General features: G+C 39.7%; 3 protein-coding genes across 6 annotated transcripts; 1 reads left to right on the forward strand and 2 right to left on the reverse strand.

Moving 5' to 3' along the window:
- Nucleotides 1-1,941: 1,941 nt before the first annotated feature.
- On the reverse strand, nt 1,942-5,778 carry apex1 (APEX nuclease (multifunctional DNA repair enzyme) 1). 3 transcript variants are annotated; one of them, XM_047389459.1, is made up of 5 exons: nt 5,644-5,778; nt 4,076-4,199; nt 3,809-3,972; nt 3,526-3,718; nt 1,942-2,790 (listed from the first exon to the last, which is right to left on the reverse strand). In XM_047389459.1, exons 2-5 carry the CDS (start codon nt 4,134-4,136, stop codon nt 2,276-2,278), a joined length of 933 nt encoding a protein of 310 aa, XP_047245415.1. In that variant the 5' UTR covers nt 4,137-4,199; nt 5,644-5,778; the 3' UTR covers nt 1,942-2,275. The 3 variants fall into 3 exon arrangements, with proteins under 3 accessions (XP_047245415.1, XP_047245414.1, XP_047245416.1); XM_047389458.1 differs by having other exon boundaries at nt 5,638-5,771; XM_047389460.1 differs by having other exon boundaries at nt 4,076-4,207; nt 5,638-5,748.
- Nucleotides 5,779-5,902: 124 nt separating this feature from the next.
- On the forward strand, nt 5,903-17,747 carry LOC124882856 (O-sialoglycoprotein endopeptidase). Of its 2 annotated transcripts, none has more exons than XM_047389456.1 (12): nt 5,903-6,023; nt 7,058-7,177; nt 7,268-7,387; nt 7,647-7,822; nt 14,151-14,246; nt 14,322-14,371; nt 14,450-14,528; nt 15,862-15,927; nt 16,064-16,154; nt 16,873-16,948; nt 17,261-17,359; nt 17,443-17,747. In XM_047389456.1, the coding sequence occupies exons 2-12, from the start codon at nt 7,063-7,065 to the stop codon at nt 17,480-17,482; spliced, it is 1,008 nt and encodes a 335-aa protein (XP_047245412.1). In that variant the 5' UTR covers nt 5,903-6,023; nt 7,058-7,062; the 3' UTR covers nt 17,483-17,747. The 2 variants fall into 2 exon arrangements, with proteins under 2 accessions (XP_047245412.1, XP_047245413.1); XM_047389457.1 differs by lacking the exon at nt 5,903-6,023 and adding an exon at nt 6,106-6,128.
- On the reverse strand, nt 17,741-22,463 carry si:ch211-214j24.10 (uncharacterized protein LOC558894 homolog). Its single transcript, XM_047389462.1, has 4 exons — nt 22,065-22,463; nt 19,293-20,063; nt 19,179-19,211; nt 17,741-18,539 (listed from the first exon to the last, which is right to left on the reverse strand). Exons 1-4 carry the CDS (start codon nt 22,078-22,080, stop codon nt 18,490-18,492), a joined length of 870 nt encoding a protein of 289 aa, XP_047245418.1. The 5' UTR covers nt 22,081-22,463; the 3' UTR covers nt 17,741-18,489.
- Between the last annotated feature and the right edge of the window lie 1,165 nt (nt 22,464-23,628).

Raw genomic sequence — 23,628 nt, forward strand, 5'->3', positions numbered from 1 at the left:
ATCAAGGTGCCAGAGTCTGGAGGAAGACTGGGGAGAAGGAAATGCCAAAATGCCAGAAGTCCAGTGTCAAGTACCCACAGTCAGTGATGGTCTGGGGTGCCGTGTCAGCTGCTGGTGTTGGTCCACTGTGTTTTATCAAGGGCAAGGTCAATGCAGCTAGCTATCAGGAGATTGTGGAGCACTTCATGCTTCCATCTGCTGAAAAGCTTTATGGAGATGAAGATTTCATTTTTCAGCACGACCTGGCACCTGCCTGCTCACAGTGCCAAAACCACTGGTAAATGGTTTACTGACCATGGTATCACTGTGCTCAATTGGCCTGCCAACTCTCCTGACCTGAACCCCATAGAGAATCTGTGGGATATTGTGAAGAGAACGTTGAGAGACTCAAGACCCAACACTCTGGATGAGCTAAAGGCCGCTATCGAAGCACCCTGGGCCTCCATAAGACTTCAGCAGTGCCACAGGCTGATTGCCTCTATGCCACGCCGCATTGAAGCAGTCATTTCTGCCAAAGGATTCCCGACCAAGTATTGAGTGCATAACTGTACATGATTATTTGAAGGTTGACGTTTTTTGTATTAAAAACACTTTTCTTTTATTGGTCGGATGAAATATGCTAATTTTGTGAGATAGGAATTTTGGGTTTTCATGAGCTGTATGCCACAAACATCCGTATTAAGACAATAAAAGACCTGAAATATTTCAGTTAGTGTGCAATGAATCTAAAATATATGAATGTTAAATTTTCATGACATTATGGAAAATAATTAACTTTATCACAATATGCTAATATTTTGAGAAGGACCTGTACATTTCATTGCAGTAGCATAATGCCAACCTTAAGTTTACTGAAGGAAATTTAAAGTTACCAATGCCATACCTTGTTACCCCAAGGCAAGGCAAACCCTTTGTACAACAACCCACTTTTGGCAGTAGAAAAGAAGTTTTCTATTACATTTTACAAGGTTGAAGCATATTTCTTTGCTCAGTCTCTCTAGAACCAATATTCTCAAACTGTGGTATTCTGGTCTGATCTTCCAAGGACCAAAGGCGGTAGTAGTTTACAAGCTAAATACAGACCTAATCTGTTTTGCAGAGCTAATAGGCCCCAGCTAAAAAGATGATTTGTTCAAATTGCTTCATAAGTAAGCTGTTTCTTTTTATTTTTTGCAACATTAAAGGGACATGTTTAGTAACCAAATATTACTGTACTGCATGTGAAAGATTTAATCAGAAATGTATATGAAAAGTTCCTTGCTGCAGCTGTCACTGTTACAGATCCATATTTGATTTTCATGTCAGGACTGGTGAGAAACCTGTCTTTCCCACCGGGCATCAAACTACAGGGGAACTTTCACTTTTGTCTAAAAATTCTTGAAATCTTCGTATTAACTGAGGTGGCACTTGTGAAAACTTAGAACCAATGCTCTAAATCAAGAATCATGGGTCCAGTTATTTTTCTTCACCCCACAGGTTTTCTATAGGACTTCAGTCTGGTATCACAGTGGAAGGAGGTTTGTATTTGTGCCAGAGATGTGTGGCTGTATTTCAGACAAGTACCCTGCTGAAAGGCCCAGTGGTGGATTGTTTTTAGTCCACCAAATAAAAAAAAATGTTCTGGTATTTCAAAGAGCTATGCACAGCATCACAGATCCTCTGCTATGCTTTTTCACACATAAGGTTATAGATAAGTTAATGGTGTTGCTGGAAATCTCAGTCTTAGCCTTTCATGACCAAAAATGCTCCTTGTTTTTTCAGTGTCAGATTATATCAGTCCAGTAAAAACTGGTTTATTATAAGGCTTCTTCCACATTGTTACCAAGGTTCCCTTTTATTATGGTGTGTATATAATGCTGGTCTGTACTGTCAGCTATTTCTTACAGACAAGTTCTTTGTCACCGATAAAAACCACTGAGCTAAAAAATGTGTAACACAAAATCTGGAAATACAAGATTTTATTAGAGAATGTAAGCAAGTTACACATAAAAATTTCAGTCGGTACCAGAAACATGAAAATGAGCTTAAATGTATGTTTAGTGTTGCATGTGTGCAGAACTTGGGTGTATATCAAATTTTATGAAATCAGTTTAGGTAACCAGACATGAGCTATGTTGTGGAACATCTCATCAAAGAAAACAACTAAGCTATAAGTGACTCTACTAACAGGAGTGAGACTGGGCACCAGCTAAGACTTCCTCAATCTGGCTGATATAGTTGAGACAAGTTAGAACAAAGAGGACAGAGCAAACACTGCGCCATCAGCACTGATGATTCACACAGCTATGTGAAGAGTGATGGGGCAATGGTCGCTCCCCATTGCCTTGTTACGGATCTTACTGTCGCACAGGCCTGGAACCAGGGAAGATGACAGCAGAAAATAGTCAAGCCTCCAGCCCACGTTCTTAGAGCGGGCGTTCATCATGTAGGTCCAGAAGGTGTAGGCGTAGGCCTGCTCAGGGTAGAGCTCGCGGAAGCTATCCACGAAGCCGGCCTCCAGCAGCTTTCTGAAACCTTCACGCTCCTCTGGTGTGAAACCCGCATTCTTCTTGTTGCCCTTTGGGTTCTTCAGGTCGATCTCCTGGTGTGCAACATTGAGATCGCCGCACAGCACCAGGGGCTTCTCTATGTCGAGCTCGCTCAGGTAAGCTCGGAAGTCCACATCCCAGATTTTGCGATAATCTAAGCGGACGAGGCCTCTGCTGGCGTTGGGGACGTAGGCTGTTACGAGATAGAAGTCTGGGAACTCGGCGGTGATGACGCGCCCCTCCTTATCATGCTCCTCTTTGCCTGGAGAATTGGATACGTTTTCTTTTTTCATTCAATACTTAAAACATTTAGTATGACAAAGGCAGATTTTCAGTTTTTTAGAGTCCACAGGACCTATTGACCTGCATGTTTTAGATTTTAATTGACACATCAGGATTTCTGAAGTGACACTCCAATAAAAGGATGCAGGCAGCTACTGATGCATCTTAATTATATCAACCAAAAACAAAAGTATTTCAGTAATTCAATTAAAAAGTGAAACACTCAGATTTATAACACACAATGTGGTAAACTAAGAATATGGCTTTGTAACCAAAATAAGTTTTTGATCACTTTCTAATTTATTAATTAAGACACCTGTAATATCTTTCCAGCTGTAGAAAACTCTAGAGCTAGACTGAGACAGGCCAAGACCTAGGTAGTCTTCCATCATCCAACAACAATTAAAATTTCAAAAGCATCCTAGCAGGTTATGTTAACACTGTTTCATGAGCCTTTGAACCGCTGTCATGCTTTCCTTGGCTGGTTATGTACACAAAAATAAAGTAGTGTTTACACAGGAAATGGGGGTTGGAGATGGTGCACCACCAATGAACATCCAGTGGGAAACATACTAAGAATGGAACCATTGTTTTTGGCTAGAGTAACCTCCCAGTTCAAAAGGACACATCTAAAACATGTGAGACAATAGGTCCAGAGGACTGAAGCCAAAAACCAGTTATACGTTGTGCTTCAACAGACCAACCTATTACTCACCAATTCCATAAGTGACTTTCAGAGGTTTGGTCTTGCACAGCATGGCTACACCACTGTATCCCTCCTTGTCGTCGGACACAGCCCAGTACTTGTGGGGGTACTCGGGCATGGATGTGATCTCGGCAGGAAGTGCTTTCTCAGAACACTTTGTCTCTTGGAGGCACAGAACATCTGGCGCCTCCTCACGCACCCACTGGGAACAAGTATGACAGTTTGCTTTAATTTAGTTTTTTTTTTTTTATAATGGGAAATCGGCGGACTGATCTTTTTACTGCACACTCACATCCAGTCCATTTTTTTTCACCCACGCCCTGAGCCCATCCACGTTCCAGGAAGTGATCTTCATGTTGGTGCTGCGTCCATCCTTGCTTGTCATTTTGTCAGGGGGATCATCATACAATATTGGGGCTTCTGGTTCCTTAGATTTCTTGGCCTTCTTTGTAGAAGCTGAAGGGAGATCATCAAAGGAAAGATGTTGGATAATGGATTTAGTGTTTCTTACCATTCAAATCATTATTTGGAAACAACAATTTTCTTTATGTCTTAGTACCAGAGCCTGCATCATTCTCCCCCTCTGCAGCCGCCCCATCTGTGTTCTTGCCTCTCTTCATACTGGAGCTGGCTCTGCAAGCAAACACACCTCGCACACACCCAGCACGCACACACAACAGCACCTGCACCGCTCGAGAGAAAAAAAAAAAGACTGAATATTAGCAATATTAAATAAGGAGGACAACTCTAAGGTGGTTCATCACTGTGGGTAATAACGTTCTGTTTTCTGTCAGTGTGGAATCACTGCATTAGGTGACAATTACAACACTTTTACAACCATTTTACATTCTAATAAATACAACATAAAAGAGGAAAATTGTGCTTCAGGTTAGAAGTAGAAGTTTTTAGTCAAATGTAAAATACTTTCCTTCCTAACTTGTATCGATTGTTATTAAAGCTGCACAATATTTCAAAGAAAAATCATCACTGCAATTTCAATGTAAGCAATATATCAGTCCCAACGGATTTTTTTATATTTTAGGGTCCACACATTCAAACTGTTTGCTAATAATAGATTTGGCCAATTTAACAGACTTTCACTGACTTTTATTCCCTAGTCTGATACAGATTGAGGTGACTGTGAGGCTAAAGTTTAAGGTCAGTATTCTGCGGATAGAAAAGAAAAAGAAGAGTGAGGAAAATTAACTGAAATCAATATGGTCATCCCCATTTAGCAATAATATTGAAATTTCATGTTTTTCTAACATTGCTGCCCTAATTTTAATTCTATCAGAGTACATGCTGCTGGATGATTCTTTTATACGCCAAAAATGGTGAGAGTTCCTAATTTTGATGCATTTCGTAAAAACGAAAACGAAGGATATCAGACTTTTCATTATTTGCCGTTCACAGAAGTTAAAACCAGGAAAGGGAAAACTGATCATTGAACCTCTGGTTCTAACATTTCAAAACTGCCATGAAGTATAACCCTGTTCATTTGCATCAAAGGAATACAATAATAAATAATGAAATACTTTGCTTCTACTGTTTTGATTCGTATATAGGACCAACTACAGACACTAAGGGAGATACAGCACCATGATCATGGCATGTACTGTACCTTGGATATGAAATGTTTATGGTCTGACTATCATGGAAATGAGTTCGGAATGCGTGTGCATGCTAATGTTGCTAAAATACCCGCAACACGTGTGCGAGGTTTGACAAACACAAAATATGGTTTGAAGCCTTAAACAGATTCGTTCACAAGCAATGCCGGAAACTCATCTTTGATGGTAATTTCACTCTGATGGAAGCTACAATACTTGCAAATATTACGCCCGAATAAAGACATGGCTGTGAAAAAACTGTTAATCACAGAGAAAGTGAGCTATTAAGCAATTTCCTCATATACTGGTTCAGCTAATACCAAATGTGCTAAGGCTAGCTGTGGCTCAAACAAAGAAGCAACAGAGAGAGTAGCAACAAGCGGCCTGCAGGACTGAACGATCAGCAAGCTTTTCATTAGCTCGATAGATTCCTCAACAAATGCAAATGTGCCTAATTAAGCTTTTCACGTTTGGCACCATTTAGGAAAATGACATGCAAATATATTCTTACTCGCACTTTCACAACAGGACGAGCAGCACTTCCAAGTCAGGCTCAGTCACTCCCCCCCAAACACAGAGCAGAAACACGGATCACTCTGACCACGTGCTGCTTGGACTCCATAGCTGCCTTCACATGTGCCTGAAAATATACAAAAACACGTTTTCCTCACGCATCAGCAAAGAAAACCGTGTACACTCTACTTAGTGCTTTATAGTGTTAAGTATTCTGCTATATCACGTCTGGTCTGACCCAGAGCTTTTTTTTTCGATAAGGCGAGTTTCCCAGCTCCTAATGTTTGGGTCCTTTAGCTGTCTATGGAGCAGCTCAGGAGTTCAAAACTGCAGCTGTGGAAATGAACGCGGAGTGAGAGCAACAAAAAGAAACTTAAAAACTCGGTAAACCTTTGTTTTGATGCTCGAATATTAGAAAACAATATTCGGAAGACCGATAAGCTGCAGCTAGAGGAGGCGCTAATGGCACAGCTACTGTCAATGCTGTCGGTTAGTTTTCCTTAATTAGGGAGTTATAGAGCTAGATATGTGTTTACTCCTCTAAAGGAGTATCTAGCCGTAACACTAATAATTGTGCAAAACATGTTATGCCAGGATAATATTTTGACTGAAAGTCTAATACATAATATCTAACTAGCTAGCTAGCTATAAATGTTAAATGAAAACAGCGAAGCAATATTTATCTTTAGCTAAATTTATATTGCTTCCACCATAGTATCTATAGTGTAGTGTGTTTCTAATTTCAATCAAATTATTTAAAATTGTTAAATATAGTAGGAAATGTACTGCATAGAAGTCACCGTTTAGAGTCATAGGTACAGGTGGAGGAACGCTCATGTTTACAGGTGTAGCCTAGCGATGGTTGACACCCCTGGCCTATTATTTTAAATTTATTTAACTGTTCGATATATTCGAATTTTTTTCATTTAATTTTTTTTACTAGGGTCAAAATACAGTGAAATGTTCCATGGGCAATATTTCCCCCTTACTGAGTTTTTCTGTTTTTGCCTCACTGTCTGTCACTCACTGTCACACATCAGAGAAAAATAACCACACTGACAAAATCCAGTTTTTTAAATGACTTCATGATTTCCTTTCAAGGGTAAAAAGTTATGCAAAAAAAAAAACCCGCATAAAATAATAATATGTTTAATTCAGTTTCAGCTGTTACTGTGAGACCAGAAAAAATTAGAAATCACTTTAATAGTATCTGTATGGCAAAATGAAGTAGGCTAAAAGATCGCAAAAAGCAAAACATCAGATCCTGATGTAAACAAATTCAAGATGAAAATGTTTTTGTTACTTTTATCCGTTTTTACAGGTTGCAAATGCATTTTTAAGGCTACGAATAAAACGAACATTGTGAACATTTCCAGGACTGACCAGTCTACCAAAATTACTCTACATACATTTTTTAGCTGCCATGACTGTTGTGATTGGATTCGAAGGAAGTGCCAACAAAATTGGCATCGGTATCATAAGGGATGGTGAAGTGCTGTCCAACCCAAGACGGACATACATTACACCACCCGGCCAAGGCAAGCTCTGTTAAACCCCTACCTCACCCTTCAATGTCCACAACTGACAAACCTGTCTGAACCTGACAGCACTGGTTTTATTCACTGCAGGGTTCATGCCGAGTGACACAGCCAGGCATCATCGCGCAGTCATACTGACTGTCCTGAAGGAGGCGCTGGAGCAAGCACAGTTGAAGCCCGCAGACATCGACTGCGTGGCGTACACTAAAGGTAACAAAAACCTGAGACCAACTCAGCGTAGCACAGGATTGCAAAGTGGAAAGGAAATAATTAAACTATTTTTATAAATAAGACTTTAAAACAATCTGTTTTTGTTTGTTGTGACTTTATTTTTTTGTTTTGATAGGATGTTTTCTGCATTGACTACAGTAGAAAATCAAAAGATACATCTTTTTTTAGCTTTCAGGGAACCGAGTGGAAAACGTTCCTGTTGATAACTCCTCTCTCTTTCCGTTATCTTGGGCTTCAGGCCCAGGTATGGGTGCCCCTCTGGTCACAGTAGCCATCGTCGCTCGCACAGTCGCACAGCTGTGGGGGAAGCCCCTCCTCGGAGTCAACCACTGTATCGGACACATTGAGATGGGGCGACTCATAACCAAGGCCTACAACCCCACTGTTCTTTACGTTAGCGGGGGCAACACCCAGGTGGGTTTCAGCCTCATTCCTGACAAAAAAAGCCACTGATATTTTACAGCAGATATTAAGAATCGGCTATTGATCAAACAGCTCAGAAATTAAGAATATGGAAGTGTTTGTATATCCAGATTTTAACTGTCCTATTACATTGTTTAAATATTGTGTTCTTCCTCCTATTCATCCTTTTTGTGTCCTCACTTTAACCTTCCCCAAGTTCTTTCTTTCGCATGCTCATGCGTGAGCATCTGCTGCATGTGGAGAGGAGAACGAGTGTGAGGTTTTCTCAAGGTTTAGAATTCACTTTTTACAGTGGTGATTCACTTTTCCTATTTTTCAACACGGTCTTGTTTTTCTTGTGTTTCTTTCATATTTGCAGCACCGAGCTTTTATCTGGGTGTGATGGCCGGAAGGAAATCCGGTTCTGATTGCTTTAGGAGCCTTTCCCATCGCCATGGTATTAAAATACCGGTTGGCATGGATTTCTCGGTTGAGGAGTGTGGTTTAACTGTTGGGGAACTTGTCGGTTGTGAAAGCGTGGTGGTTATGTTTCTGGACTCTATTGACAAGGTGAATAGCGTAGTTGAGAGGGCAATTGTACTGAAAAATATGCAAACTTCTGTATTCCCTCAAATGAACCCAGCAAAAAGGATCATCCTGTCTAATCTGCCTCCTTTTATTAGTGATGATGTGTTGCTGAAGGAATTGTCACATCATGGTCAGATTGTGTCAGCAATGAAAATGCTCCCATCTGGTTGTAAATCAGCAAAGTTGAAAAACGTTTCTTTTAGAAGACAAGTGTTTAAGATTCTAAAAAAATGTTAATGAGGATAGTAATGAAATTTAAGGTTGATGGATATGATTATACTATTTTTGCAACAACAGAAACCATGAGGTGTTTTGGATGTAATCAGGAAGGGAACTCTGTCCGTAATTGCCCTGATTAGGTTAAAAAAGAGGCAGAGTTTGTTCAGGTTAATGAAAATGCTGGGGAAGGGACATCAGATGTGGCTGAAGCTTCAGCAGTTAATGAAGGTGAAGGATGTTCAGCTGGCAGCAAAAGGAAAACAGTTTCAACAATTAATGCAGGAGAACAAAGAGAACTTCGCAATCAGGAAAGCATTGTGGTTGCCTCTAATTCTGCTGAAGTGTGTGAGGAATTGAGCCAAACGTCTACACAAGGAGTTCAACAGGGAATGGATGTTGATGAATCAGTTCACAGTGGAGGAAACCTGATCAGGGACGATTAAAGTGTTTTTAAGGTACCCAACACTAAAAGAAAACCTAAAGAATTTAAAGGGGCAAAATCTAAAGAGATGGAGGTAAAAGAAAAGGGTGGAGAAGAGAGTGAGTTTGATGCTTTAACTGACTGATAGTGATAGTCTTCTGACTCCTCTATTCCTGATGGCCAGAGAACTAATGGATACAGTCTAGAACAGATTAGAAGTTTTTTGGAAGTAACCAAAGGAAAACGGGATGTGGCAATAGATGATTTTTTTCCATAATAGAAAACTTTTTGTTGATTCAGTTAAATGGTTAATGAGACAAAGGACTTCTGATGGCTTAAAAGACACTGAAATATATAGACTTCGGAAACTGATGCAGAAAATCAGAGCTCGAATTAAATGACTTTTCTGAATGTTAAAAAACAGCCAATAAGATGCTGTATTTTCTTTTTTTTCTGGTTCTTTTTTTGTGTGGCTGAGTAGTTTTAAAATCTGATCTTTGAACCTTAACGGTGCAAGGTATATGAAAGAAAGGGCTGTGTATTGCAAACTCTTAAAATCTAAAGGTATTGACATAGCTTTTGCTCAAGAAACTCATAGTAGTGTTGATAATGAAGTTGACTGGAAGAAAGAATGGGATGGGAATCTTGTTCTGAGTCATAAAACTTCACAGAGTGCACCAGTAGCAATTATTTTCTTCCAGTTTCAATTGAAATTGAAGATATTGTACCTGGAAGATTGTTAAAGGTTATTGTTAAGTATGAAAATATAAAGTTAACTTTATTGAATGTTTGTGCTCCTGTGACTTCAGGTGAATGATGTGGTTTTTTTTTTGAGAAAAATTAGCAAATACATTGTTAAGTTATGTCAACAGATTACCGTATTTTCCGCACTATAAGGGGCACCGGACTATAAGGCGCACCTTCAATGAATGGCCTATTTTAGAACTTTTTTGCATATATAGGGCGCACCGGATTATAAGGCGCATAGAATAGAAGCTACTGCAGTCAAACGTTTGACTGGGGTTGCGTTATGCATCCACTAGATGGAGCTAAAGAGAATGTCAACAAAACAGTCAGATAAGTCAGTCAAACTTTATTAATACACTACAAACCAGCGTTCTGATAACTCCATTCACTCTCATGGTAAGGTCTCCTCTACATAGAATTTTATTGAATAGAGCCAACCGCACGTTAGGAATGCATTGGAGTCTATGAAGTTGAAATCAAACGTTAGTTAAAACGTGAAAGGGAACTTTTCCCTGATTCAGTAAACACGTAAAAGAAACAGTTTGATGCACTAAATCAAACGTTAGTACTGTTAACCTTTCCTGTTTCTGTCCCCTGACCGTAGTCTGATGACACAGGGGAGACGCTTTCTCCAGGGCCGAAGTTACTAGTTTCCTCGGGGTTAACTCCCTCACTCATACGTTGCTGAGTTGAGCATGAAGAAACAGCATCAAAACACTGAGTTGACGAGATTCGGGGTTCTTTTTAATAACTTTGCAGCACGTAAAAACACAGGGCTTACAGACTCATACACCGCTGCTCCGGTCGCCGTCTCTACCCACCCCACATACACAATAATACCGACGTCACTCCTTCACTCTTGATTCTCAGCTACGGCAGCACACAGCGCCACCTCTGTCCGGAGGAGCAATGTCAACATCTTCCATACACACACACGAAACATACACCCCACACACTGAGCTTCTAATCACATATAGTTCAGGCAATTCCTGCAACAGTACATTCAAACGTTATACACACACAAGTGGTGTTGGACTAGGAGTAAGCACAGTACAGGTGTTTACCGCTATTACTTCGGTGACGCCCCTGACTACGGTAGCCGTAATGCTGCAAGCGGTGCGGCTTTGTAGTTTACCAGTCGTACTGAAACATTTTGACAGAGCGCCGTGTACAACCAGTATGGATCAACCAATTAACCAATTGATCCATATATAAGGCGCTCCGGATTACAAGGCGCACTGTCATTTTTTGAAAAAATTAATGGTTTTTAAGTGCGCCTTAGAGTGCGGAAAATACGGTACCTGATTTTAGGAGGTGATTTTAATTGTACCGTTGATGATTTGGATAGGAATAATTTGGAACCACATATAAATTCGAGGAGGATATTGAAACGTATTATTGAGACTTATGATTTAGTTGATGTGTGGCGTTCTAAACATGGAAAAACAAGGCAATATTCATGGACTCATTCTAAAGATAATTATATTTCTTTAGCAAGATTAGACAGGTTTTACTGTTATGGTCACCATTTACAAATATTTAGATCATGCACGTTGTGTCCGGTGGGGTTTTCTGATCATTATTTGGTTATAGGAAATGTTTTTATAAATAGATTGAGACCTAAGAGTGCATACTGGCACTTTAATACTGTTCTGTTAAATTATGGTTGTTTTAAAAAAGGATTTTCACTTTTTTGGAAGCAATGGTTAACCATGAAATCTCAGTTTACATCTGTGCAGCAGTGGTGGGATATTGGTAAAATAAAAATTCAGCAATTTTGTATTCAATACACACACAATGTTACAAGAGAAATGGTTAAATCTATTGAAGAATTAGAGACTGATATTGTGGATCTTCAGGATTTTAATGAGTCCACAAGAAATCGAGGCCATATTCAGGCCCTCAAAAAAAAAAACTGCTTTGGCTGATCTGCTTGGGTTCAGAGCACAGTGAGCTCTGGTACATTCACGTTTTCAGAATATCTTTGAAATGGATGCTCCCTCTAAATTCGTCTTTAGTTTGGAGAAGAAAAATGGACAAAATTGCCTCATTCACTGTATTCGATCAGTAGATGGAAAAGAGTTGACAGAACCCACTGAATTGCGGAAAAGAGCTGTAGCCTTTTTTCAAAGCTGTATGTCAGTGAGTTTAAAGATGACTCTTTGATGACTGAAGTTTCTTAATAACTTGCCAAAAGTTTCCTTTTGGAGCATGTTTTAACCTTGCAAGAATTGCAGGAAGCACTTTTGAGCATGGAAAATGGTAAAGCTCCAGGAATAGATGGCTTGCCTGTGGAATTTTATAAATCATGTTGGTCTGTGTTGGCTGAAGATCTGTTGGAAGTCCACAATGACAGTGTATCAAAGGGAAAGCTACCCCTTAGCTGTCGCAGAGCTGTGCTCACTCGTCTTCCTAAGAAAGGGGATCTTTATGAACTAAAGAATTGGAGACCTGTCAGTTTATTATGCACTGATTATAAGTTGATCAGTCTTATTGTATCCCTGGCAGATCAATAAGAGATAATATATCAATAATTCGAGATTATTTGGACATCTCTAATTTATTAGACATGAACTTTGGTCTGATTTCTCTTGACCCAGAAAAGGCATTTGATCAGGTGGAGCACCAATATCTCTGGAATATGTTTAAGGGTTTTGGTTTCTCTTTTGGTTTCATTGCCATGATTGCCTCTATTGTGACATTGAAAGTGTGTTGAAGGTCAATGGTGGTTTAAGTGCTCCTTTTAATGTAAAAAGATGTATCCGACAAGGTTGTGCAATGTCAGGAATGTTATATTCTTTAAGTATTGAACCTTTATTATGTCAGATTAGAAAAATGTTACAAGGTGTAAAACTAAATGGAATTAGTTTACCTTTTCAACTTTCTGCATATGCTGATGATATTATTGTGGCTGTTAAAGAAGAGTCAGATGTTCTTACTTTAATAGAAATTATTGAATATTTTGGTAGAATTTCTTCATCTAAAGTAAATTGGAGGCTGATGGAAACAAAGACTTGGGACATCTACTTCTTTGCATTGGCTATTATTAGAACCTATTCTCAAGGGATCTCGTTTAGGTTCATTTTGGAACTATATGGCAATGATCTCGGAACTGTTGATGAAAATGGGAGTTACTGCTCGAAGACATTTGCTTGAACTTGTTGGAGCTGAAATGGAAGATGTTGTGTCCTTGGGAAGAAGACTGGAGGTTCGCTCTATCCGGATTGTAGGCATGATGTTGAAAAAAATCAAGCAAGTGTTATCTGAAGACAATAAAAGACTACTAAATTGTTCAATGGTTTTTTAACACCTGATGAGACAGACTTTTTCTTAAAATTGTGCATTAAGCCACAGCTGAAGGATTTTGAATGTTCTGGTCCTTTTTTAGAGAAGGAAAAAAATATATGGACACCACTGGATTCTGTGAATGGGAAAATAGTATTTAAAAGATGTTTTAAGGCTTTAAACAAGGTTAAGTTTAAAGATAAAAAAAGATACTCCTTGGAGAGATTATTTTAAAGTTGATCCTGATGTGAAACCGGTTTGAGAGTTACTTTATAAGCCACCATTGACTAAAAATGCTGGTGATTTACAGTGGAGAATTTTACATGGTATTGTTGCAGTTAATGCTTTTGTTTCCATTATTAATCCTGTTGTTTCAGATAAATGTCCTTTTTGTTTGTTAAGAGAAACCATTTTTCATTGTTTTGTACAATGTTTTCGAATAATGGATTTATTCATACTTGTGACATTAGGAAATCATTTGGGGAAAGTTTTACAGAGCAGTCTTTTATTTTTGGTTTTTCATATAACAAAAGAAAGAAAAAAAATGAAGGCTGTTTAATTTTTTCCTTGGTCAAGCAAAGTTGGCAATTTTTTTCAGTAGGAAATTTAAGCTTGATAATGAACAAAATACTAATTGTGTAAAGCTTTTCAAGAGTATGGTTAGAGCAAGGGTGATGTTAGAATAGAAATACTATTTCAAAATGAATGAGTTGGATGTTTTCAAAAATGTTTGGGATTGTGAAGGTACTTTGTTGATTTTAAATTATGGTGAACTTTTATTTATGAATGTGTTGATCTGAGATGAATGTTTATGTGGATTATCACTGAGTGAATAAATGAGTTTTTAAAAAATCAAATCAATCCTTTCTTTCTTTCTTTCTTTCTTTCCTTCGCGTGCGCATGCGTGAGTGTCTGCTGCATGTAAAGAGGAGAACGAGTGTGAGGTTTTCTGAAGGTTTACAATTCACAGTGATCCTCTGTTTCTTATGTTTTTAAAATGAATGTAAAGGAGTGAGAATTGTGGAAAGGTCTAGAAGTCTTACATGGAAAGTGTGAAGAAACTCTTCTCTGTGATCGCAGGTTATTGCATACTTAGAGCGGCGGTACAGAATTTTTGGGGAGACTATTGACATCGCAGTCGGCAATTGTTTGGACAGGTTCGCCAGAGTTATCAAGGTTTGTGTTAGTAACATTAACTGTGTTCTTCTTCTTCTTGTATATGTGAATCCTTGTTTATGGATCTCCTTCCAGATTTCCAATGATCCAAGTCCAGGATACAACATAGAGCAGATGGCTAAAAAGTGAGTGGAACCATAAAAATCCTTCATCACAGAGAGCCAGATGGGAAACGTTCTGTGCTTTTTGTTTTCTTATTACAGAGGAACACGATATGTGGAGCTGCCATACACAGTAAAGGGAATGGATGTGTCTTTTTCAGGGATTTTGTCCTTTATTGAGGTTAGTGTATCACATACACACTTGCATTGCCGTGCAAATGCTTTTCACATTTTGTCACATTCTAACCACCAAACTTCAGTCTATTTATTGGGATTTTATGTTATAGACCAACATGAAGTCATGAATCATTTTGAAGAGGAAGGAAAATGATGCATGGTTTTAGACAATTGTACTTGTCCCTCTTTACCAGGATATGCCTAAGTAAAATCCTGGCCATCTTGAGATGGCCAGGATTGAGAAGCCACCTAAATTAATAAAATTATAAATAAATGTTTTGCAGAGAACAAACAGCATCATGAAGACATAGCACATAGTCAGGGAGAAGTTTAAAACAGGGAAGGGTTAGAAAACAACAGTCCCACCTTTGGACATCTCACAGAGCTCTGGTCATTATGGAAATAATATAGCACGAGGCCACACCTATCAAGACATGCCTTTCCAGCCAGGCAAGGAGAGCATTAATCCGAGAAGTATCCACGACGCTTATAGTAACTCTGGAGGAGCTGTACAGATCCACAGCTCAGATGGTGGAACCTGTCAACAGGACAACTATTAGTTAGCTACTCTGCCAGTCTGGTCAGTGTTAACGATGCTGCAACATGGTGCATTAAGGGACAAGCTTTAAATATGGTACCCATAAAAAACCGAAAATGGAAGGAACTAATGGCACAAAGAAAGGAAATAAGGAGACAAGAAATGACAGAAGGGAAGGCAAGACACAAAGTATTAAAGGAAGGACAAAAAAAAGTATAGAATGAAGGACATAAGAAAGAAATGGAGATATGACACAAGGGAGGAAAATGAAGAGAGGTAAGACACAAGAAAACAAGGAAGGAAGAATAAAAGGAAGTAAAGAAAGAAGCGAGGAAACAGGGTAGGAAGGAAAGATGGAAGAGGCGTGGGGACACAAGAAAAAGGAAGAGAGAGTATAAGTAAAGATAGGACGGGAGGAAAGCCATGGTACAAGGAGGAATGGAGACAGAAAGAAGGACGAAACACTGGGATATATTGAAGGAAGGTCACCAGAGAGAAAAGATGGAAGGACATGAGGAGAGGGATATAGGATAGAAGTACACAAAGAACATGGAAGACAAGACTCAAGAAAGGAATGAATGAATAAAGCAATTACATAAATGAGGTGGGAAGGTATGAAGTATAGGAGTTAGGAAGGAAGAAAGGAAAGACAAAGGACTTTTAGACAATGGAATGGGCGTTACAATCTGTAAATTCAAGTATATGTCCACATATAGACCTGGTAAATTGTGAAATCTGTGTAGGAACCCTGTTTACAACCATTCTGGCATACAGGTCTAATAATTGTTTCTGCTGACAGGAAGCTGCTAATAAAATGCTGAGGTCCGGTCAGTGCACAGCAGAGGACCTGTGTTTCTCCCTTCAGGTACTCCGAACTGTCACATAAGGACTGTAACCAAACGAATGGATCTAACTACTAAACAATCCAGTGGTCATACTTTAGGATGTTTCACATTCAATATTAAATCAATGATGTGCCCCACCTTCCTCTAACTCTGCAGGAAACCGTGTTTGCCATGCTTGTGGAGATCACAGAGAGGGCCATGGCTCACTGTGGCTCTCAAGAGGTCCTTGTTGTCGGGGGAGTTGGCTGTAAGTACATCACAGTTTAGTATCTGGTTTCTGCAGTTGCTTGCTCCACAAATGGCAGAGGGAGGATATTAGTGTGCACAAAGCATATTCAGGCTCATTATAGGTGTCCAACATCACTCAGTGAAAGGGTAAGCCACAAAAGCTCATTACCAAAGAAGCTGGCTGTTAACAGAGGCTTATATCCTGTCTCATTAATGGAAAGTTCAGTGGAAGGAGACACTCTGCTAGAAATATGTGCACAAAAAGAGTCAACTCAAGAGTTTGGAATATAGACAAACAACTGGTGTTTGTCAGGAGGAAGAAGAAACACTAATGGAACTACTAAGTTCAGTTCAGGCAGGTTAATGGGAAAATATTAATTCTGCATTTTACTAGTATCCATTTAATTCCCTCCTGTAATCTTTGCTCACATACTGTATTTTATAATTGCTGAATTCCCAGAACACCTGCTCTCATTCATGTATTTTATTGTTTTTATCAGAAAACAATTTTGATAGACATGCTCCCCTTTAATAAAACCCTAACTTCATTTAAGCAGAGTAGCTAACACAAATCTAAAATCACATTATATAACGTCAGGGTGAGGCTACCTTCGTGGTCGTCATGTAAAAAACAGCACCATTCAGTTCAATGTTCTGAAAGATGGGAGCAGCAAAACTTGTTTCTGCACAACACTGGCTCTACGTAACAAGTGAAGCAACTTCCGTTTCCTCCACAGGTAACCTGCGCCTGCAGGAGATGATGGGGTTGATGTGTAAGGAGAGAGGAGCCAAGCTGTATGCCACAGATGAGAGGTAAATAAACTCATCCATCACCAAGCAACATTTGTTGTCAGTTCCATTAAATTTGCTTTCTTGTTCATACTCCCTGCATGCACGCAGTAACTGCAATGGTATAACTGCAAATATAAACAAGGTTAATTGCATTGTCCAAAACTCTCTTGCTCTGCAGATATTGTTCACCACCCAGTGTTGTCATGCAAGACATTAGAGCCATTACTGGTCATGCTAAAAGAAAAAAGAAAAAAAAAAACAGGATATGCTCCTTGTGTGAAGATGAAAATGTTCAAGTTCTGTTCAGCAGGTTTTCCTTCTCTGATCCCTCAGGTTCTGCATAGACAACGGAGCAATGATCGCTCAGGCAGGTTGGGAGATGTTCAGAACCAATCAGGTCACAGAGCTGGAAGATTCTTGGATCACACAGAGGTAACTTCGACAGTTAAAGTTTTAGGATTCATCTTTCTCGGCCCCGTATCCAGCTGATGTCACCTTGTTGATGACTGCTGTAGGTACAGAACAGATGAAGTGGAGGTGATGTGGAGAGATTGAGTGGACTGGAATCATTGGTTTTTCAGCCACCAGGCAGAGAGTCCCACCTGGCTCAGGAAGGGAAACCGAAATCCTTTTTGTACACCTGTTTCAGGATAACATTCTATATTTTTGTAAGCAACCATGGTTATCCAAAAAGCACCACAACCAATCAAATGTTGTACCCCAACCTACAGGTGAGCTTGAATATAATGTATTGTCAAAGTGCTCAAACTTAAGTACCTGGACTCTGTATGTTTAAATAAAAACAACTCAAACTTTCAAAGTTTATTCATTTTTATTAAGCAATACTTTCTTACGTTCCTCCATCTCCAGTGTAATTTTTTGCTTTAATTCAAATCATTTTCAAAACCTAGCACACGGAACATGACATCCCTTATGGATTTAAACATTCACCCGATAGGAACCAAATAAAAAAACAAATGAGAACACAGCATTAAGATTTGTGGGGTGAACTGTTCTGTGCCTTTGACTACACCCCTCTGTAAACTGAAGACATGATACTGACAACCCCTGCATTCATAAAGATCAAGTAGGTACAGGACATTCATCTGGTTTAGAATTGAAAACGGGGAAATAAAAAATTCACCGAGGGCTTCTCGCGCACAGGGACTGGTCAGTTTTAAACAAAGTGCTTGATTGACCACTCGCTTTGCAGAGGACAAAGTTTATTAAAACCGCAGCTTTCAAAAGGGAACAAAAAACATTAAATTAGACTCCTCAGATTGTTAAAAGAAAAAACAATGGGGGGGCAGCTTTATAGGAAGAAGCTAAAACAGGAATGAGGTGATTATTTAAGGCAGGCTTTCTATAAGGCGTTAAAAAAAGTCCATTGCTGTAAGATCTCAAAGGAGTTAGTCCAAAGTGTCTCAATGTGGCTTTATGTGAAGACATCATCCTGAGTGCAGCGTGTGAATGGGACTCAAATTTGTCCATCTTTTGTGAGTATAAATGTGTGTGAAGGTGTGTGTTCTGTATGCGTTTAAAGCTCTGTGTCAGTCATGCTGCTAGGCTGGGCGCTCCTGGGTCTCCTTGTACCAGTTAACTCTTTTTGGATCTGCAAGAAAAACATTAAAAAACAGAAGAATCTGACAGATCGGCTTGGACTGTGCAAAAAGATTTACTGCAGCTATAGCGAACTAAATCCATCGCGACAAGATTTTTATGTTTGGTTTTTGCAGGTTTTGGTAACAACCAGTAATGAACCATGAATTTGGTTTCTTTTTCCTTTCGTGTTTCAATAGAAAGTATACCAATAAACAAGAAAATCGTATTTCCAATTCCATGGCCAGCAGGGGGTCGACACCTCAGAGGTGTTCTTCATTTTATTTTGTTATTGCAAACTAAAAGAAGTAAACAAATTCTGAAGTTGTTTTAACAGGTATTTAAAACATTTTAAGTGCATGTGAGCCCAAAGTCAGAAACACCACCATACATGAGCAGACAGATGGAAACTTTGCCAGCACCACTTAAGTGTCTGAATAAGAGGGCTGATTTTAGGTTTTAAGCTTTAATAAATAGGAAAAACAAATGTAAATTTCTATTCATCTGTTTTTACAACAGTTTGTATTTCAAGTCAATATTTCTTAATTCAAACACCAATAAAACAACTTTTTTTTTATTACTGTGACCAAAGTATGCATGGTCTAAATTCAATTCAATTTCTTTATTAAAATGAGTGAAATTGTCAGCTTACCTTTCTTCTGTCTGTTACAGATAATATTCCATTCTACAGAAAAAAAAAATGAAGTGAATTAAATTTCTGTTTTGTAACTTTTAAAAGCCAGTGTACTGTTCTTGAAGCACCCACCTCTATTGTGATAGTTCAAAGCTTCCACTAGATGGCGACAACTAAGTAGGAGGTCCCCGTTGGCCTCCACCTCTGCACATGTGACTGCCTCAGAAACAGGAACGGGAGTTTCCTCAGGGAGCTGAAATGTGAGAGCTGCATCATTCTGTAGGTCTGCTGGGTGTTCATCTGTGTCCAGAAGAGGACTAGCAGCAGGGTGAGGCAGGGGTCCTTCTGAGATTGGCTTAGCTTCACTAATAAAACTTAAGCCCCACTGGTTCTGCAGCAGGTCACCAATGGCGGGGCGGTCCTCCTCCAGTGTTCCGCTTGTTGCTCCTGCCTTCACCTTAGAAGCGTAGCTCACAGCAGGCTGCAGCTTGGCAGGACTGTCCTGCACAGGGAAAGCAGGTGGGGGCTTGAGCAGCGACAGACTGTCCTCCACCCACTTCTCCTTCTGGTTAACCTTTTGTGGCCGCTCCACGACCCGAACAGCACCCTTCTGACTCTCCCTCCGGATGGAGCGACCTTTGTGAGGCTGGGTTTTACGCTCTTTCTCCCTGCGGAAGCTCTGGCCGTGAGCGTGGCTGGGGCCGTTCGGCTCGGCCTGAGGCGAACGCTGTCGTGGAGTCTGGTCGCTTCCGGAGATAAAGCCTCCTCCTCCCCCACAGTGGCCTGAACCAGGAGACAGGCGACGGTTACGGATCTGGGGCTCGGACTTGGTTGCTGACACAAGGACTGCTTGGTCACACAGAGTTTCTGACTCGCACACAGTGTTGCTTGCTTCCCATGTACCTGAAAGGAAATGGTTGACATGTTGGTGAAATGTCTCGTTGTCATATATGCATTCCAGAAAACACCCCTCAGTGTTACTGCTAATTTAATTCAACTAGTACTAATACTCTAAGGGGACTTCAAAGGTAAAACCATAACCATAATTGTGTAACCACTGCCCTGAAAAGACCCATTTGAAAATGAGTCCATTTGTGTTTGCGGCGCTAGGATTACTGTGACATGTCATCACCTTCCTCATTATCACAATAGCACCACAAAATATTGTGATAAAGTTTTAAGTTCATTTCACCCACCCCCAATCAAAATAGAAATTATCAAGCTTAATGTTTTTATAGATGGAATTTAGTATTTTTGACCATTTAACTCAATTAATACAAAACAAAATTAATTACAAAGAAAAGAAAAACATTTATTGTTGTGCACATGGATACAATATGGGTACAAAGTAGAAGTAGTGCTGTTCACTAATTCATACCTGTGGCCTGACATTTGAGAAGAAATAAGCCTGTCTGCCACGAGACATTTCACATCGACCATGTTTTATGATATTTTCACACCTATGTTGACCAGTGACACTTTCAAGGAATTATCCATAAACTTTTAGGAACAGTGGTTACGAAATTTCAGTAAATAATATCCACCGGCAGGTGATCACAGAGTTGTCTCGGTTTGATCAACATCACGCAAAATTTACAGAAAATAGACTATCTAATTTCAACATTTATTATTGATGCGCACAGTTCACTACCAAGAAAAAACAGGCAGTATGCAATGACTTGTTTACAGCTGTGAAATGGAAATAGGAATGAAAATAAAACCTCACTGGGATGAAATGGGGATGCTACCTGGCAAAGGGGCACCATCACTTAACTTAGCTGTTTATGTAATCAGACACTGGGGGCGGATGACACGTTTCTTGTGACTTTTCTGTGAAAATCAAGATTAAACCAAACAGCACCCTGTTGTCTGCCTGTTTATCATGTACAGAAAAAAAACAACTTGTACTGGAGGTGAATTAAACTGTGTGAACAACTTGAATAACAGTCAATAAATAATTCACCTTTATTTATCAACTCAGAAATAACACAAGCTTTAATTTAAATGAATGTGAGCTTTGGTAAAGCTCTTAAACTCCATGCATTATACTGACGCTGATCTCGACACAATATTATACTACTAATTAAGTCAGTCTCCATCTTGGACTAATGGGGGAAAAGATGAATCACTGGATTCGGAGTTTACTGGAAAAAACCTGGTAACATTTTTTATTGCTAAACAACTACCTTCGCCCCACATGACCCAAAGAGAGGCTGACGTAATTATCGGTCATTTTCGATGGCAGGCCATGCTAGATGTAAATACGTCTTGGCTAAACTTTAAACATGCGATTAACGTGGTTATGGAGTGATATGTAGCAACAGGATGGGACATTTTAGGTACAACCGCACTTAGCGGCGCCGCAGTTTAGACAAGTCCGCCGACACCTACTAACACGTCGGAACATACATTTCTAAAAACTAGCCACCACTCATCTAGTATCTATAAACAAGAGTCAAGACTCGCTGCCTTCGGAAGACTAGTTTCGACAAACACCGCCACGTTGTGAGCCATTGGCTACAAATCTCACTTCGAAAAAGATAGCCAACACTACTAGCTAGCACCGGCGTTAGCAAACTAGTAGCGCCAAAGTGCAGCGAACTAAACTCGATGGATAACCTCATGTTGTTGAACATAATATACAAATCTGCCTAATAGTGATATAATAAAAGATGCAATTGAGGTTATAACTTAAATACTGATCGCCCTTACGGCTTAACAGTTAATAGCCGAGCTAAGCGAAGTCAAAGTTTCGTAACCCCCCTCTAGCCTCCATTCAAAGCGGAGACCAGGCTGCCTTTGGTATCGCTAGCTCAGATGCTAACGCCGCGGCGAGATAACTTAACTAGCTCTGAAAGTTGAAACAAATACCACCACACATATTCAAGGGTTGTACAAACTCACCGGTTTTGATATGCATGTCTTTTTCCTTCACGTGCCGATGAACTCAACCCGTTAAGCAACTTTTGTTAACAAGGTTGATTATAACGACGGGCTCGCTTGCCTGAGTATAACCACCACCCGGAAAACGACACGGGATATCTAAACTGCGAGCGGAAGTCCCTGCAAATAAAGTGGTCCGGCGGGAAACTTGGAGGGAATTTTAAAATTTCAAACTGAAGACGCGAGCCCGTGTAATGGACACGTGGTGCAAGTGAAAGGGCAGTGTGCAGATTTCGCGTAAATGCATCCAAATGTTACGTTCACTGCTATAAATATAACAGAAAACAGCAATAGGAAGCATTACTGCCATCGCGCATGTATTTTATCCCGTTTTCTTTTTTTTACAGAGTTGCTTCAGGTTAATTCCCAGTGTGCACAGATGACAGTCCAATCTGCCCCATGGCTAATTCAGACCTCAAATTTATTTAGGTTCTGCTCCCCGTTTGGGCCACCTGACTAATTGTTGCCAGCTTTTCAGATGGACGTGGAGTTAGGGGTTGTGCCTGGTGTCAATATCTTTAAGTGGGGTGTTATATGTACATATTTTTTATCTTTACGAAACAAATGGAAACCAAGCTTTGGTTGGTAACTTAATGACTTTGAAAATAGTTGAACGAGCTGCATAATCAGTGCTTTATGGTTTTCTTTAAGAGACGTATGCCGTTGTGTGGTGGTATGGCGTAAGAGCAATGGTTTCTCCCTTTAACATCACTGCAAGTATATGCTGAGTGGTCAAGACCTCATTGTCTGAATACCACCGTTTAAAAAACCACATACAGCAGTGTGGAAAAAGGTGTTTTTTGAGTGCTGACACTTTCCTTATTTGTTGTGAGATCTATCTGGATAGAGCAAGACACACAAGAAAGGTTTGAACTGGCCATCTTGAAATGTGTTGGATTTGAATCTCTGATCCAACCAAAATCCTTGTGAGCCACATCTTACAGGTAAATATTTGCTGGACATTTAAAACTGTTTCCTCAAGTAGCTAATGAGTTTAAATTCTTGTGTGTTTCTGGTGGCCATAAATTGATGCAGTTGGTACCTAACGCCATGTCAGACTTGATTTTGCGCCTGAAAAGGCTGGGGAACAAAACGAAATGACCAGCACCTGCAAGGATCCGTGCTGCTTGGTCAATATTAACATGACAGACTGATCATTTTACAATGAGATCACCTTTGATCTGTCAGAACGTCCCACCATCCACCCAAAAATGATTCTTGGGATTACCTTTGACATAATCTCTGACAAAATTGTAAGCCTACTTCATACAACTTGGCAATTTCCTGGTTGACAGGCTCTTAGTGGAGCTGTAATCTTTTATATTTCCTCCACCAGCTGCTTTTGTCCACTGACAGCCCCTTAGATACCCTAACCCTTTTTGGAGTTTCACCAGATTTTAACAGAAAAGGCATTTAAATACAGGACGTATTCCTTATTTTTGCTGTGTGATGTTAGTGTCATTAAACACTGAAATATTTTTAGGTAGAGTATTCCTTAATTATTTCCTACACATTTCCATCACAG

The sequence above is a fragment of the Girardinichthys multiradiatus genome, chromosome 17 (assembly GCF_021462225.1).
Source record: "Girardinichthys multiradiatus isolate DD_20200921_A chromosome 17, DD_fGirMul_XY1, whole genome shotgun sequence".
Taxonomy (NCBI): Eukaryota; Metazoa; Chordata; class Actinopteri; order Cyprinodontiformes; family Goodeidae; genus Girardinichthys; species Girardinichthys multiradiatus.